Source organism: Hyperolius riggenbachi, chromosome 8 (genome assembly GCF_040937935.1).
Source record: "Hyperolius riggenbachi isolate aHypRig1 chromosome 8, aHypRig1.pri, whole genome shotgun sequence".
NCBI classification, from domain to species: Eukaryota; Metazoa; Chordata; class Amphibia; order Anura; family Hyperoliidae; genus Hyperolius; species Hyperolius riggenbachi.
This window is the reverse complement of record NC_090653.1, coordinates 206,508,307-206,522,375: the sequence shown is the minus strand read 5'-3', so window position 1 is coordinate 206,522,375 and position 14,069 is coordinate 206,508,307. Positions and strand designations below refer to the sequence as shown.

Sequence of the window (14,069 nt, the reverse complement as noted above, 5' to 3'; positions counted from 1 at the left end):
TTTCCCTCAGCTCTGTGAAACAGTATTGAAGCACCGGTGTTTAGCGGACTGTTTCCTGGAGGCAAAGGAGTAAATAGAATGACTGATTCATGTCCAGCTAGGGAAGCTGCGCTCTGCAATGGAATGTAAATAACTCAGGTCCAGCCTATCATTTAGCCCAGTTGTTGCTCAGGCAACCACAAAGCTTTATATACACAACAAGGCCTAGCTAAATGCCATAGCTTGACACTAGCAGGCTTTTAAAGACCATGCGTTGAAGATGTGGAAGAATCCATCAGAATACTTAGCCACAGCAACAGTGAAATATTTCCAGAGGCACAAAGGGGAGGTCAGTACCCTGACATTATATGTTGAATCTGCAACTCTCATTTCTGTCAATCAATGCTGCTATCATTTTGTGTTAGAAATAGTATTCATCTTCAAGGTACAAATGACACACATTAATGACAGTCTGCTGCAACAGTACAAATTGTTGAAAGAGTTTACATTTGTTTCTATTTACAATGTTTGTCTTTCTTCTGCTCCTAAAAGAACCTGCTAGTATAACATCCCACTTCACATGACGGAATGAGTGCATCAGTATATTCAACTAAGTAAGGGCAAAGAAGTTCCTCTATTCTTATCTAAATAAATACATGACTTTCCTGTGCTGAGCATCCTCTATCTCTATTCTCTATGCTTCTATCACAAGATAAGGTCACGTAACTCAGGAGGCAAGGTGTATGGGTGCTGTGAATGTTTCACATTCGAGACTGAATGAAGAGCCTTCCTAAGATGACATACCGGCTTTGTGTGCTCACATTTAGGCTAGGTTCACAGAGGTCAGTTGCATAACTATATACGTTATAATGACCGTGAACTGCAATGGAGACTGGCCATAAACTGTTTAATACAAAGCCTGCATACAGCGAATTAGAATGACACAATCTGTTACTGTTAACAGGCCCATAGATTTGTATGGGATGGGCAAGGAGTTGACATGCAGAATCATTCTGCAAAGCAACTGACCACTGTGAAAAGGGCCTGACTGTGAAGACCAGCTATCATTGTCAAAGTCTCTGGCATACTCAAAGTTAAAGTCCAGGAGGTAGGGCCAGTTCTAGACTTACTGCTGCATGAGGCAAATTTGTGAGGATGCGTGCCCCCCCCCCCCCCCCCCTCCAATTTGGAATGATCACACAGCACCTGAAAATTTTCACCCTCAGTATAGGTAGGTAGCCAGGTATAGGTGCCCGCTGTATAGGGTAGCCAGGTATAGTTGCCCCCAGTATAGGTAGCCAGTATAGTTGCGCCAGTATTGGTAGCTACGAGAATGCACTCATGATCGTGGTCCAAATCCGGGTCATGATCACAGATTTAGCCGTGATCATGACTGTGATTATACTGCCAAAACCTGCCGACTTTAAAGCGGAATATAACCCTGCATTTCAACTTTGCTCTAAAACATTATTTACAGCATATCATATGCAAAAAGCATGTTTTTTTACTAGACCAGCATTGGAAGGGTTAAACACAGAGGTTTCAAGTTCCGTGGAGAGATATGCAGAAGTTCAGATTGTTACATTCTATTTAGTTAGATGTATCTATTGATAAATGTTACACACTCTTTGGCTGTCCTCCAAGCTCCTTCTCAGTCAGAGAGAGTGACATTCAACACTTAGATACATTTATGTAAACAAAATGTATCTATTTCAGCTTCGGATGCGTCTGCAGAAATCTCCAGGAACTTTAAAGCCCTGTGTAACCCTTCCAATGCTGGTCTAGTAAAAAAAAAAATGCTGGTTGCATATAATATACTGTAATAATGTTTTAGAGCAAAGTTGAAATGCAGGGTTATATTCCGCTTTAACTGGTAATATCAAAGCCTGCTTACATGCCAGAAACACCAACGTTGCAGGTTATGTTAAGAAGAAAAGTGGGAACAACGGGGATAACTTTTTTTCAAAAACACCTTATACTTTTTGAGAAAATTGATTTTAAAATTTCAAAGGAAAAAAGTATACTTTTAAATGCGGTAAATGACAGTTCGTTAATGAAGCAAATACCGACTTTAGCAGTTAACAGCAAAGTCCCCTTACATGGTAGAAACACCAAATTTGCAGGATATGTTAAAAAGATAGTGGGGAAAAATATTATTTTCCTATTTTTATTTTTTTTTTTTATGTTCAGTGTGGGAAATTTAAAAAAAATGACGTGGGGTCCCCCTCCCGAGCCTCTTTAACCCCTTGTCCCCCATGCAGGCTGGGATAGCCAGAATGCGGAGCCCCGTCCGACTGGGGCTTCGCACCCTGAACTATACCAGCCAGCATGGTCCATGGTATGGGGGGCTCCGGGGAGAGAGCGGCCAAGCCTTCCCCTCCCCCCAGAGCCCTTGTCCAATCCATGGACAAGGGTCTCTTCCCCACCTCCGGTGCCCCAGGAGGAGGTGGGGGCGACGACTTCCTGGGGGGGGGTTCATGGTTGTATCTGGGAGACCCTTTAAGAAAGGGACCCCAGATGCCCACCCGCCTCCCAGGAGAAATTAGTATAGGGGTACCATGTAAGGGTACTTTACTATTAACTGCTAAATTCAGCAGGTTTTGCTTCATTAACGAACTGTAATTTACTGCATCTAAAAGTATTTTTTTTTCCTTTGATGTTTTAAAATCGATTTTCTCAAAAAGTATACGGCCTTTTTGAAAAAAAATCCCCTTGCTCCCACTTTTCTTCTTAACATAACCTACAAATTTGGTGTTTCTGGCACGTAAGGGGGCTTTGCTATTAAAGTCGGGAGGCTTTTAATCACGAATCACGACTCGCTATTGGACTCAAAATCTCTCGAGTTGGATATCTGTTTCTGTTCATGATCGTGATCCCGAGTCAACTGGAAAGTGGGCAGGGTCAAATTTGTGATCACTCGAATCGTGATTGGGGGTATCTGAGCACCCATAGTAGTTAGCTGTTCCCCTGCACACCCCTGCACTGAAACATGAAGTCCACAAGATCTCTAAGGGTATCTGGTACAACGATGTTAACTACAGGGATGGACCTTTATAAATTAAAAGGAAACTGAAGTGAGAAAGATATGGTGGCTGCCATATTTATTTCCTTTTAAACAGCAACAGCAGCCTGGCAGTCCTGCTAATTTCTTTGTTCATATAGTATATTTAACAATCTGTGAAGGAAGCAACAGCCGGATAATCTTCCCATATAAGCCAGGAAACTTCTAAGTTGGGCATGCGATAAAGATTGAGACCATGGCAAGTGATGTGTGTTTTTCAGTGAATGGAAGGGGAGCAATAGTTCACTGTCATCTAAGAGTTGGCACAAATGTGTCAACTATCTGATCCTCTGACTTCTGGCCCTTGGCTTGGTCAATGATACTCCTCTGGCATTTAAGCCCTGTCTTAGCTCACAACCTTCCTCCAATTCTGACCTCTGGCTTGGCCAATGACAATGGCGGGGCGAGTACATTTGATAAAGGTGCCTGTTTACAATTATTTTATAAAGTTTCACTTACCTGAAGCTTCTAACTGCCCCCTGCAGACGTCCTGTCCTGCACCGGTCCTCAAGGATCCTCCGGTCCCCATGCCGCGGCACATTTTTCAGTTTTTTTTGTCTTACGAATTAAACGCCACTGTGCCTGCTCGACCATGGCCGCGTACGTCCTCGCTCCCTCTCACGTTGCTGGGAGACATGAGCGGGAGCAAGGATGTGGGCAGCCAGGGACGCGCAGGCGCAATGGCGTTTGTCTCTTAAGGTAAAGAAACGATAAGTGAGCCACGGCATGAGGATCCTTAAAGGAGCGGTGCGGGACCGGACGTCTGTGGGGGGGCCGTAAATGCCCCGGGTAAGTGAAACTTAAAAAAAAAGTTAAACAAATGAAAATATATATGTATGCAGGTATAAGTACTGTATATGTGTATGTGGATATATAAAAAAGAGGGGGAGACTTTCAAACCGTGATGTAAACTTTCCCCAACACATGGAGCATTACAATGTTGGTTTATACCTAAAAAGGGAAAGGGAATGCTGGGTTTGAAAGTGGCAAAAAAAAGAACCCTCCCCTGGTGGGTGCCTAACCTGAAATCCCCCCCCCCCCCCCCGAGAAATTATCCCTAATCCCCACTGGGCAACTTACCTTAGCCCCCCTGCACCTAACGTTAACCCCCCCACCCCGGCTCCTAACCTTAACCACATTAAGAGATGCGTCCTGTTTAAAACTGCGACCACTATAAATGTTACAAATAGCAGTTCGCATAGCAGATGGCCCCGCTTCCTGCTATTATAGCGGGTGACACCGCCGCGTATTATTTAAACAGGATGCGCCTTGCACCACTTTCAACTGCTCCTGCCAGAGGCTGGTGGCAGGTTGTTCTTTGCTTCAACTGAAACTTAAATTGTTTTTTTTTTAACTAAAAGGTGTCCCACTTCTATGTGTCAAAAAGTAGAGAGCGGGAGGTATTCACTGTACATAACATAGATCATAAAGCAGCAAACTGATTTTGGTTCTACAGACTGTACAGGAACTAGTTATGGTTATGTCATGTTTAGCAAATAGTATTCTATGTCGGTATTTAGATTTTTACATAACAAGTAGAACTTCATCAACACAACCACAAGTCATTAGTGGAAATTGCATTCAAGGTATGAAAAAAACAGCTGTGGGACGATTATAACTCAGAATCACAGAGGCTTGTTAGGTAAATATCGTATGGGAAATTTATTAATTAGGTTGTTTCCTTTCCATACAAATGTGTAATTCACCTGAGGTCACATAGCTTCTCCTTGTATTCTAAGTAATGAGCAGATGGGTTTTCAAATGCGACAATTTATTCAACCGCTCATCAGAGGCAGCACAAGCAACAGATTTCTGCAATTTGTCAAGAGTTTCCGTGGGGCACATGCCAAGTTGAGATCTAATTTCTGTAGCAAGGGATGTGTGTTCTCCTGCGTCACATTACATTAATGCACAGTTCAGCCAGGGGGTCATTTTGTCATCATTAGACATAATCAAGCTCCCAAAGTCATCAGGCAAGACAAAATGGCATGCCCTAGTATTACAGTGCAAATTACGGATGATTTGCCAATTACACCATGACGATTGAATCATCTCACTTTATTCTATCCTACGCACATACTTTGGCACAGACAAAATCACATCAACCAAAGTAAACATATGACTTAAGGCTTAACAAGTGAAACTTTGTACAGGCAGTTCAAGTGCACCTGCAGTGGATGCCTACACAATACACTGGTGGTATGGCTGCGTATTTTACAGCCTTACAGACACGGTGATGGTGCTAGTCTTACAAAACAGAGCTTTGCTGTGGCCTGCCAGGTCCTCAAAGATGGGTGACTGTTGGCCTGTTCCAGCTTCCCATGACTATCTTCAGCCTCTGCTGTCAGTGGGGTAGCAATAGGGGGTGCAGAGGTAGCGACCGCATCAGGGCCCTTGGGCTAGAGGGGCTCCAAGAGGCCCTCCCTCAACCACAGTATCAGCTTTTTATTGGTTCTGTGCTGATAATATTCACTTCTGTAGATGATTTGAATTGTAGTGATCATTAACACACTGTTCCCATCTCCTTTTTGCACATCTGACTCTGTGGTTGTTATTGATTGGTTTTGGTGAGTCGTATTGATTGTTATATATAGCATACTTGGGGGGGGGGGGGGCATTGCAAAACTTGCACTGGGGCCCACAGCTTCTTAGCTACGCCACTGTCCGCTGTACACAAACACATGGAAGGCTAGATAACTTTGGAGACAAGCAAGTCCTCAACATAACCACTTTAGCAACAGTGTAACAGCACATACAGTATATGGTAAGGTTGTACTGTATAGTGGCCAGCCACAGGAGTACCCTGAAAATGTACACAACCTCAGGTGCACATGTAATCTAAAGTGGACCTGAACTCTTGCACAGGACAGAAAGAAAACATAGAGAAATGCACCCTGTATGTATTTACAGAGTTTTGGCCTGTCTAATTCCCCCTTATCTGTGACTAATCACAACTTGTAATTTGATCACTCAGCTGTGTCAGCTGACTGCCGCAGCAGAGCAGCTAATTGGTAAACACAAAATGTTAACAATATGTCTGCTTCCGAGAAATCTTTTAGAGCAGAGAGGAAGTTCTGAGTTCAGGTGCGCTTTAAGAAGAACAAGGAGCATGCTATCGTGTATTAACCTTTTGTTTATTTTCAATCATAAAACCATATTGCACATATTGCACTTACTAGAATGTAAACATTGCAGGTATATAATAAAATGCCACACTCTACGACGTCCTGATACACAGTAGACCTGGACTGACGCGACTGAGCAAGTTACCGGGGCTGACTGCGGCTGAATGGCAGAGCACGGGAGGACGGCATGGGACTTAGACGTGTTTATGGGGTGGGAGGAAGCCCCGGGTAAGTATCAAATCTTTAGTTATTAAGATCTCTAGTTTACTTTAAGTTGTTGGGGAGACACTCTGTAGGCCCCTACAGGCTCTGGGGTCCTAATTGCCCCCTTAGCCTCTATGGTAGCGCTGGCCCTGCTGTTACATAAGGAGGAAAAGACAGCTGAGCTTGGGGAGAGATGCTCCAGAAGATGCCCCTGCACCCCCTCAAGACACACCAGATTTAGAATATTGTTTGTCCTAGTTTACTTCTTCTAAACCTAAGTGCATTTTATGGTCAAGTGCAACTAATGGAGCAAAAAGATTTGGTATGTATGACTGATACCAATTAGGACGCCATTAACAGTAATATTAAACAACAGTTCTGTTTTTCCTCATATTATTCAGATTATGTTGTATGAAAACAGAGAAGCTGGTGGGCCCAATCAATCCTGTACTATTGCATTTGCAATCCTTGGAGAACTTTTTCATGGATACAAACGCAACTGGTTTTGATATTGGGAATAGCTAGGATTTTTGAATGCTGTGGCTCAATTAAATACAATCTTTTCTTGAATATGATGATCATGGTTCATTAAAAATTGCACAGCAAGTAATGAGCATACTGTGTGTGTATTGTACTTAGTACAGCACCATGGAAGATGCTGATGAATGAATCTTCTTCAAAACTGTTTTTAGATATTGGGCTTTATGCAATTCACTTTTTCTCCTAAGTTGTCTCTTAGGTGATTTTTCACACATTAGCAATAATATACCTTTAATCCACCAGCAAGCAAGAAAATACTCAGAATAATTTTGACAGGACCTTTTCACCTACATTTTAGTCTTTTTTTTTAATTGCAGAGTAATAAAAAGATGTTTTGAACAGGAAAACTATATTTTTCTGTGATTATTGTGGCATCTCATGGTCTTGTGCTTGTTTCAGGTAAATTCCGTTGCTTTGTCTCCAGATGGTCAGCTTGTCCTCACATGTTCTGATGACAGCCGGATTCATGTATGGGAAGCAAAGAGTGGATTGCTGAAGCATAAAGTAACAGGACATACAGGTAAGATATTATTATTTAGTATTTATATAGCCAGGGGCATTTCTAGCCTTTTTGTAACCCAGGCAAGAAGGTGCCCCCCCCCCCCCCCCCCCCCGAAAAAAACACCACACAGTAGATAATATAAACCATGTGCTGTATAGGGTGGGTGCATAATACAGGGAGTCCCTGTGGTACAAGCAACCCACCAATCCTGTTGCATTTTGTTGCACAACCCCTTCCTGCACTACCCCAGCTTAGTGTGTAAATGCAGATTATAGTGCAGCAGAACTGTGCTCTCACCTCCCTGCTGGAGTCTAGTGCTGTGCTTCCGCTTGTCTGCTCGCCGCTCGGCCTAGTGCCCGGTATCTGTAGCATGATTACTGTATACGCGACATGAGGATAGTGAGGATGCAGGGGACAGACAGGATGGTCACACAGGCACAGCACTGGACTCCAGCAGGGAGGTGAGAGCACAGCTTCTGCTGCGCTATACTCTGCATTTACACACTAGGCTGGAGGACTGCAGGAGGGGGACAGGAATCGATAGTGGGAAAAGGGGACAGAGGGAGGCACAAAGAGCGACAGAAGGAGGCACAGTGGGATAGAGGGAGACACAGAGGGATGCACACAGAGCCAGATCATCCACAAGGCAACTTAGGCAGGTGCCTATGGCCTAAAGAGAGTCTAGGGGCCAGGTTTATGCAGAAGGTGGCACAAGGAGACAGAGGGAGGAACAAAATGAGACAGATGGATGCACAGGGGGACAAAGGTGGCACAGGGGGACTGAAGATGGCATAAGGAGACAGAGGGAGGAACAGAAGAAGACAGATGGAGGCACAGGGGGACAAAGGGGGACACAGGGGGCAAAGGTGGCAAGGGGAGACTGAAGGTGGCACAAGGAGACAGAAGGAGGCACAAGGGGACAGAATGAGGTACAAACACCTGTGGGGCATGGCTTCAATTGGAAGACGTGGCTTAATTCTTGGGGTGGGGCTTAGTTCAGGGGGTGTGGCTTAATCAGGGACATGGAGCGCCAGGACCAATGGCACTCCAAGCAGTGGCCTGTAATGCCTATTGCCTAAAAACTACCCTTATAGTGCGCAACATCTTCCGCAGCACTGTACAGAGTATATTGTCTTGTCACTTAACTATCCCTCAGATGGGCTCACAAATTAATGTCTATGCATGTAGTGTATGTATCATACTCTAGGACCAATTTAGGGGGAAGCCAATTAACTTAACTGTATGTTTTTGGATGTGGGAGGAAACCAGAGTGCCCAGAGGAAAACCATGCAGACACGGGGAGAACATACAAACTCCGTGCAGATAGTGCCCTGGCTGGGATAACCCATTGTATTTACCTGGTGTGATGTTAAAGCAGAATTCTAGTGTAAATCACTGTTGTTCATAGTCTGAAAACGCACGCTCTCTCCTCTTGACAGTCTGGTAGCTATAGATGGTCAATGTGATGCAAATAATTCAGTCTTGCATTCAAATTTAAAGCAAATTGTATGCATCTTTGAAATGGACCAACCAAATTCATCAGAAAGTCCATTTTATCAGTCCAGTTCCAAGCTGGATAAATCTGCATGCAAGAATTATTTGCTTCTTATTGACTTTCACTGCTGGTAACCACATTAATAAAAAGGAGATCAAAATGTAAATGTCGTTTTAGTTCTTTAGAAGTACCAGTGCCATGACCATGCTCCCTGTGCAGTCTTCCTAAACTCACATTGCTCCTTCCAGTCTTATTGTCAGAAACCCCCCATTAGTAGATTAAAAAGGTTCCATAAGCGTGTGTGGCTACTAAAAGTGGGGTTGGGGGTCTAAGGCTACTTACACACCAAGATGTTGCGTTTTAGGGGACGTTATGGTCGCATAACGGCACGACGCATGGTGGTGTTGAAGTTGGATGTCAGATTGAGCTGCGTTATGCAGAGAAATCAGAAATCAGAAAAACTTTATTTCGCCAAGCATGACTGGGTCATGCCCGGAATTGTTTTTGGCACAATACATCAGGCTCAGAGAGAGGATAGAGACATAGATAGAGACATAGATAGCAGCGAGCCGTAGGCACAAGATAGCATTATATTTTGTTGCATTCCACTATGCATTTCTCTGTACATTGCATTGCACTATACTGCCCCGCAGCTTGTTGTGACTTGTATTGATGGAAGTATGTGGAGGGAGTTAAGGAGGCTGACCGCAGAGGGGAAGAAAGAGTTCCGATGTCTCGTGGTCTTTGTGGAGATGGCCCGAAGCCTCCGGCCCAGTGGCAGCAGGCTGAAGTAGTGGTGGCCTGGGTGAGAGGGATCATTTGCAATCCTCAGAGCCCTGAATTTCAGTCTGTTGTTGTGTAGCAGGTCAAGAGAGGGGAGGGGGCAGCCAACGATCCTCTCCGCTGACCTGATGACCCTCTGAAGTTTGTCTTTGTCACTGGCAGTGGCCCCAGCATACCAGACCAAGATGGAGGAGCAGAGGATTGACTCAATGGTGGCGGTGTAGAAGCTGGTTAGGATTTCTTGAGTCATGCCAAACTTTCTCAGCTGGCGGAGGAAGAAGAGTCTCTGCTGGACTTTCCGTTGGGTGGCAGTTATGTTGGGCTTCCAGCTGAGATCACTGGAGATCATAGTACCCAGAAGCCGGGCACATGGCACCCTGGCTACCTCGGTGCTGTTAATGTAAATAGGGGCAGGGGGAACAGATTTCCTGAAGTCAATGATGAGCTCCACGTTTTTTGCGGTGTTGAGCACCAGCCTGTGTTCAGTGGCGGCTCCAGCTCCATATGCCTTGAGAAAAGGGGGACCCTGTGTGGCCCCCGAAACAATTGTTGGAACTTTTGTGGATACTGGCACAATAAAGGGTGTGCTTTAAATTGCGGTGTGCTGGTGAGATTCTTGAGATTGACTTCAGATTTTTGGGGGGCTCAAAGGGGGCACGAGGGCTGGCAGGCCGGGCTTGGGGGGGGGAGAGGCGAAAAATTGGGCGTGGTCATGGTGTCATGTGGGCGGGGCTAACTGTAATGTAGTTGTACCAGCTATCGTAGTTACATGGAAAAAAAAATGAAGTAAACGCACATAATGACAGGAAGCCTTTCACCAGTAAATGCACATAAGAATCAGCTTTTCAGCAGTTAATGCACGTAATGACAGACAGGGTTTCCCCATTAAATGCACATAAGAGACAGCTTTTCACCAGTTAATGCACATGATGACAGACTGCGTTTCTGCAGTAAATGCACATAAGAGCCTGCTTTTCACCAGTTAATGCATGTAATGACAGACAGTTTCCCCATTAAATGCACATAAGAGACAGCTTTTCACCAGTTAATGCACATAATGACAGACTGCGTTTCCGCAGTAAATGCACATAAGGGACAACTTTTCACCAGTTCATGCACATAATGACAGACAGCATTTCCCCAGTAAATGCACATAAGAGACAGCTTTTCACCAGTTAATGCACATAATGACAGACAGCCTTTCACCAGTTAATGCCCATAAGAGACAGCTTTTCACCAGTAAATGCACATAAGAGACAGCTTTTCACCAGCTAACGCACATAATGACAGACAGCCTTTCACCAGTAAATGCACATAAGAGACAGCTTTTCACCAGTAAATGCACGTAATGACAGACAGCTTTTCACCAGTAAATGCATGTAATAACAGACAGCGTTTCCCCATTAAATGCACATAAGAGACAGCTTTTCACCAGTAAATGCACGTAATGACAGACAGCGTTTCTGCAGTAAATGCACATAAGAGACAGCTTTTCGCCAGTTAACGTACGTAATGACAGACAGAGTTTCCCCATTAAATGCACATAAGAGACAGCTTTTCACCAGTTAATGCACATAATGACAGACAGCGTTTCCCCAGTAAATGCATGTAATGAGAGACAGCGTTTCACCAGTTAATGCACATAATGACAGACAGCCAGTGTCCCCAGTATATGTAGCCAGGCGTATAGCTGTCCCCAGTATATGTAGTCAGGCTAGTGATGGTGGGCTGGGGGCCCCAAGGCACCTCAGGCCTGGCTGGTGGTGGGCTGGAGGCCTGAGACTTGGCTGGTGGTGGTGGGCTGGGGGCCCCAGGGCAGCTAAGGCCTGGCTGGTGGTGGTAGGCTGGGGGCCCCAGGGCAGCTAAGGCCTGGCTGGTGGTGGGAGGCTGGGGGCCCAAGGGCAGCTAAGGCCTGGCTGGTGGTGGGTGTGCTGGGGCTAGGCTCAGGAGGGCAGCTCAGGCCTGGCTGGTGTGGTGGTAGGCTTGGGGGCCCCAGGGCAGCTAAGGTCTGGCTGGTGGTGGTAGGCTGGGGGCCCCAGGGCAGCTAAGGCCTGGCTGGTGGTGGGTGTGCTGGGGGCTAGGCTCAGGAGGGCAGCTCAGGCCTGGCTGGTGTGGTGGTAGGCTTGGGGGCCCCAGGGCAGCTAAGGTGTGGCTAGTGCAGTGGTAGGCTGGGGGGCCCGAGGGCAGCTAAGGCCTGGCTGTTGCGGTGGTAGGCTGGGGGGCCCCAGGGCAGCTAAGGCCTGGCTGGTGGTGGTAGGCTGAGGGCCCCAGGGCAGCTAAGGCCTGGCTGGTGGTGGTAGGCTGGGGGGCTCCAGGGCAGCTAAGGCCTGGCTGGTGGTGGTAGGCTGGGGGCCCCAGGGCAGCTAAGGCCTGGCTGGTGGTGGGAGGCTGGGGGCCCCATTGCAGCTAAGGCCTGGCTGGTGGTGGGTGGCTGGGGGCCCCAGGGCAGCTAAGGCCTGGCTGGTGGTGGGAGGGCTCCTCCCAGTCTCCAAGTCTCGTCCTTGTGCAGGCAGGAAGTAAGGTCGGGTCGGACTCGGAACGGAAGTTCTCGGTCACCGCGGCGAGGGGGCTTTATGGGGGGCTGATGAGTCGCCAGCTGGGGCTGAAGCCTGGGTAAGCCCCAGCGTGGCGCCGCCACTGCCTGTGTTCCTTGCTCCAGTTGCAAATACTCTCCACCTGTTGGCGGTACTCCCGGACATTGTCCTTGGTGACAAGGCCAATGATGGTGGTGTCGTCGGCGAACTTGATGACCTTTACAGAATCGGCCTCTGATCTGCAATTGTTCGTGTAAAGCGAGAACAGCAGTGGTGACAGGATGCAGCCTTGGGGAGCACCTGTGTTTGTGATCGCTGCTTGTGAGTGGGTATCGCCCAGTCTGACGACTTGGGACCTGTTGGTGAGAAAGTCTGTTATCCATAGTAGAAGGCTTGGGTGGACTCCAAGTGCAGCAAGGTCCCGTTGGAGAATGCGTGGGCAGATGGTATTGAAGGCTGAACTGAAGTCCAGGAGGAGTATTCTGACGTACGTGTCTGGCCTGTCCAGGTGGTCGTTGGTGAGCCCAAAGCATATAATGCAGCATATCTATATTGCAGCTCTCAAAGCAGCCACTCCAAGTTAGTGATAGGAAGTCCGGATCTTTTTAAGGATTCGGATCATTTGAATCGGATCATTGAAAAGATCCAGATCTTTGAACCAAATCATTTGAATCATTTTACTAGGGAAGCAGACTGGGTGAAATAACTAGCAGGACAGGACTTTCCCTGCTCTGTACATTCTGTATGTTCCTGTTTCTTCCTGACAGACATCCACTGTGAACCAAATCTTTCATTGTGATGATCCGGATGATTCGACTTACAAAAAAGGATCAAATGAACAATTCGTTTCTGATCCGGACAACACTACGAGTCTCACCACGAGTCAACACAGTGCAGTGAATATTAATTAGCCATGTGGCTGGCGGTGGGGTCTCCTCCAACATTACTGAGCATGTGCAAACAGTCTAACGTGGCTTAGCCCAGTATAACGTACAGCATGCAGCACTTTGTTTAAACGTGCTGCGTTACTATGTAACGCAACGTGGGCACTGTGAACAGCACAATTGATTTTACAGTGCTGTGAGTTAGGCTGCGTTACTGGCTGCTGTAACGTGGGACTTTAACGTCCCACTGTGAAACCAGCCTTAAGCTACTAGGCAACAATGGTTTGCCTGGATTGGCCCTTTAGCATGGAATAAGTTCAGTGTTGGCTGTTACACACTCACAGTGTTGACCCCTGTTTATTTCAGCCAACAAGAGTTGGCATCAGCATTTGGCTATACACAGCTTAACATTTTACTAAGGCTGGGTTCACACATAAAAGGTGTCCTGTTAGTTTTTGACAGTTTGCATCAGTTTTGAATGAGTTTTCTATGGCTACGTTCACTCATAAATCTGTACATTTCCAGTCTAGTCCTCCTGTCATATCAGTTTTGCATCAGTTTTGTATGAGTTAGGATTGGTTCATGAACAAAAAGGTGCCTAGTCCTGTCCTGTCAGTTTTTGACAGTTGGCATCAGTTTTGTATGTATTTCTATGGCTGTGTTCACACATAACTTTGTACATTTCCAGTTCAGTCATGTCCTCTCAGTTTTGTATCAGTTTTGGATGTGTCTCTATGGCTGTGTTCACACATAAATCTGTACATTTCTGGTCCACTCCTGTCCTGTCAGTTTTGTAGCAGTTTTGTATTTGTTTCTGTGGCTGTTTTAATACATAAAAGGTTTACATTTTTTATCCAGTCAAGTAAAACTGATAGAAAACTGATGCAATACTGACAGGACAGGGCAGGATTGGACCGGACCTGAAATGTGCAAATTTATGTGTGAATCAGGCCCAAGTATAG

General features: G+C 46.0%; 1 protein-coding gene across 1 annotated transcript in view; it reads left to right on the top strand.

The window, feature by feature from the left end:
- Positions 1-216: 216 nt before the first annotated feature.
- The window catches only part of WDR38 (WD repeat domain 38), a 96,849-nt gene continuing 82,996 nt past the window's right edge, over positions 217-14,069 (top strand). Inside the window, exons 1-2 of the mRNA XM_068249723.1 lie at positions 217-328; positions 7,309-7,429. Of these exons, the coding sequence (XP_068105824.1) occupies positions 260-328; positions 7,309-7,429 (190 nt within the window). The 5' untranslated portion in view covers positions 217-259. The remainder of the gene's footprint in view (positions 329-7,308; positions 7,430-14,069) is intronic.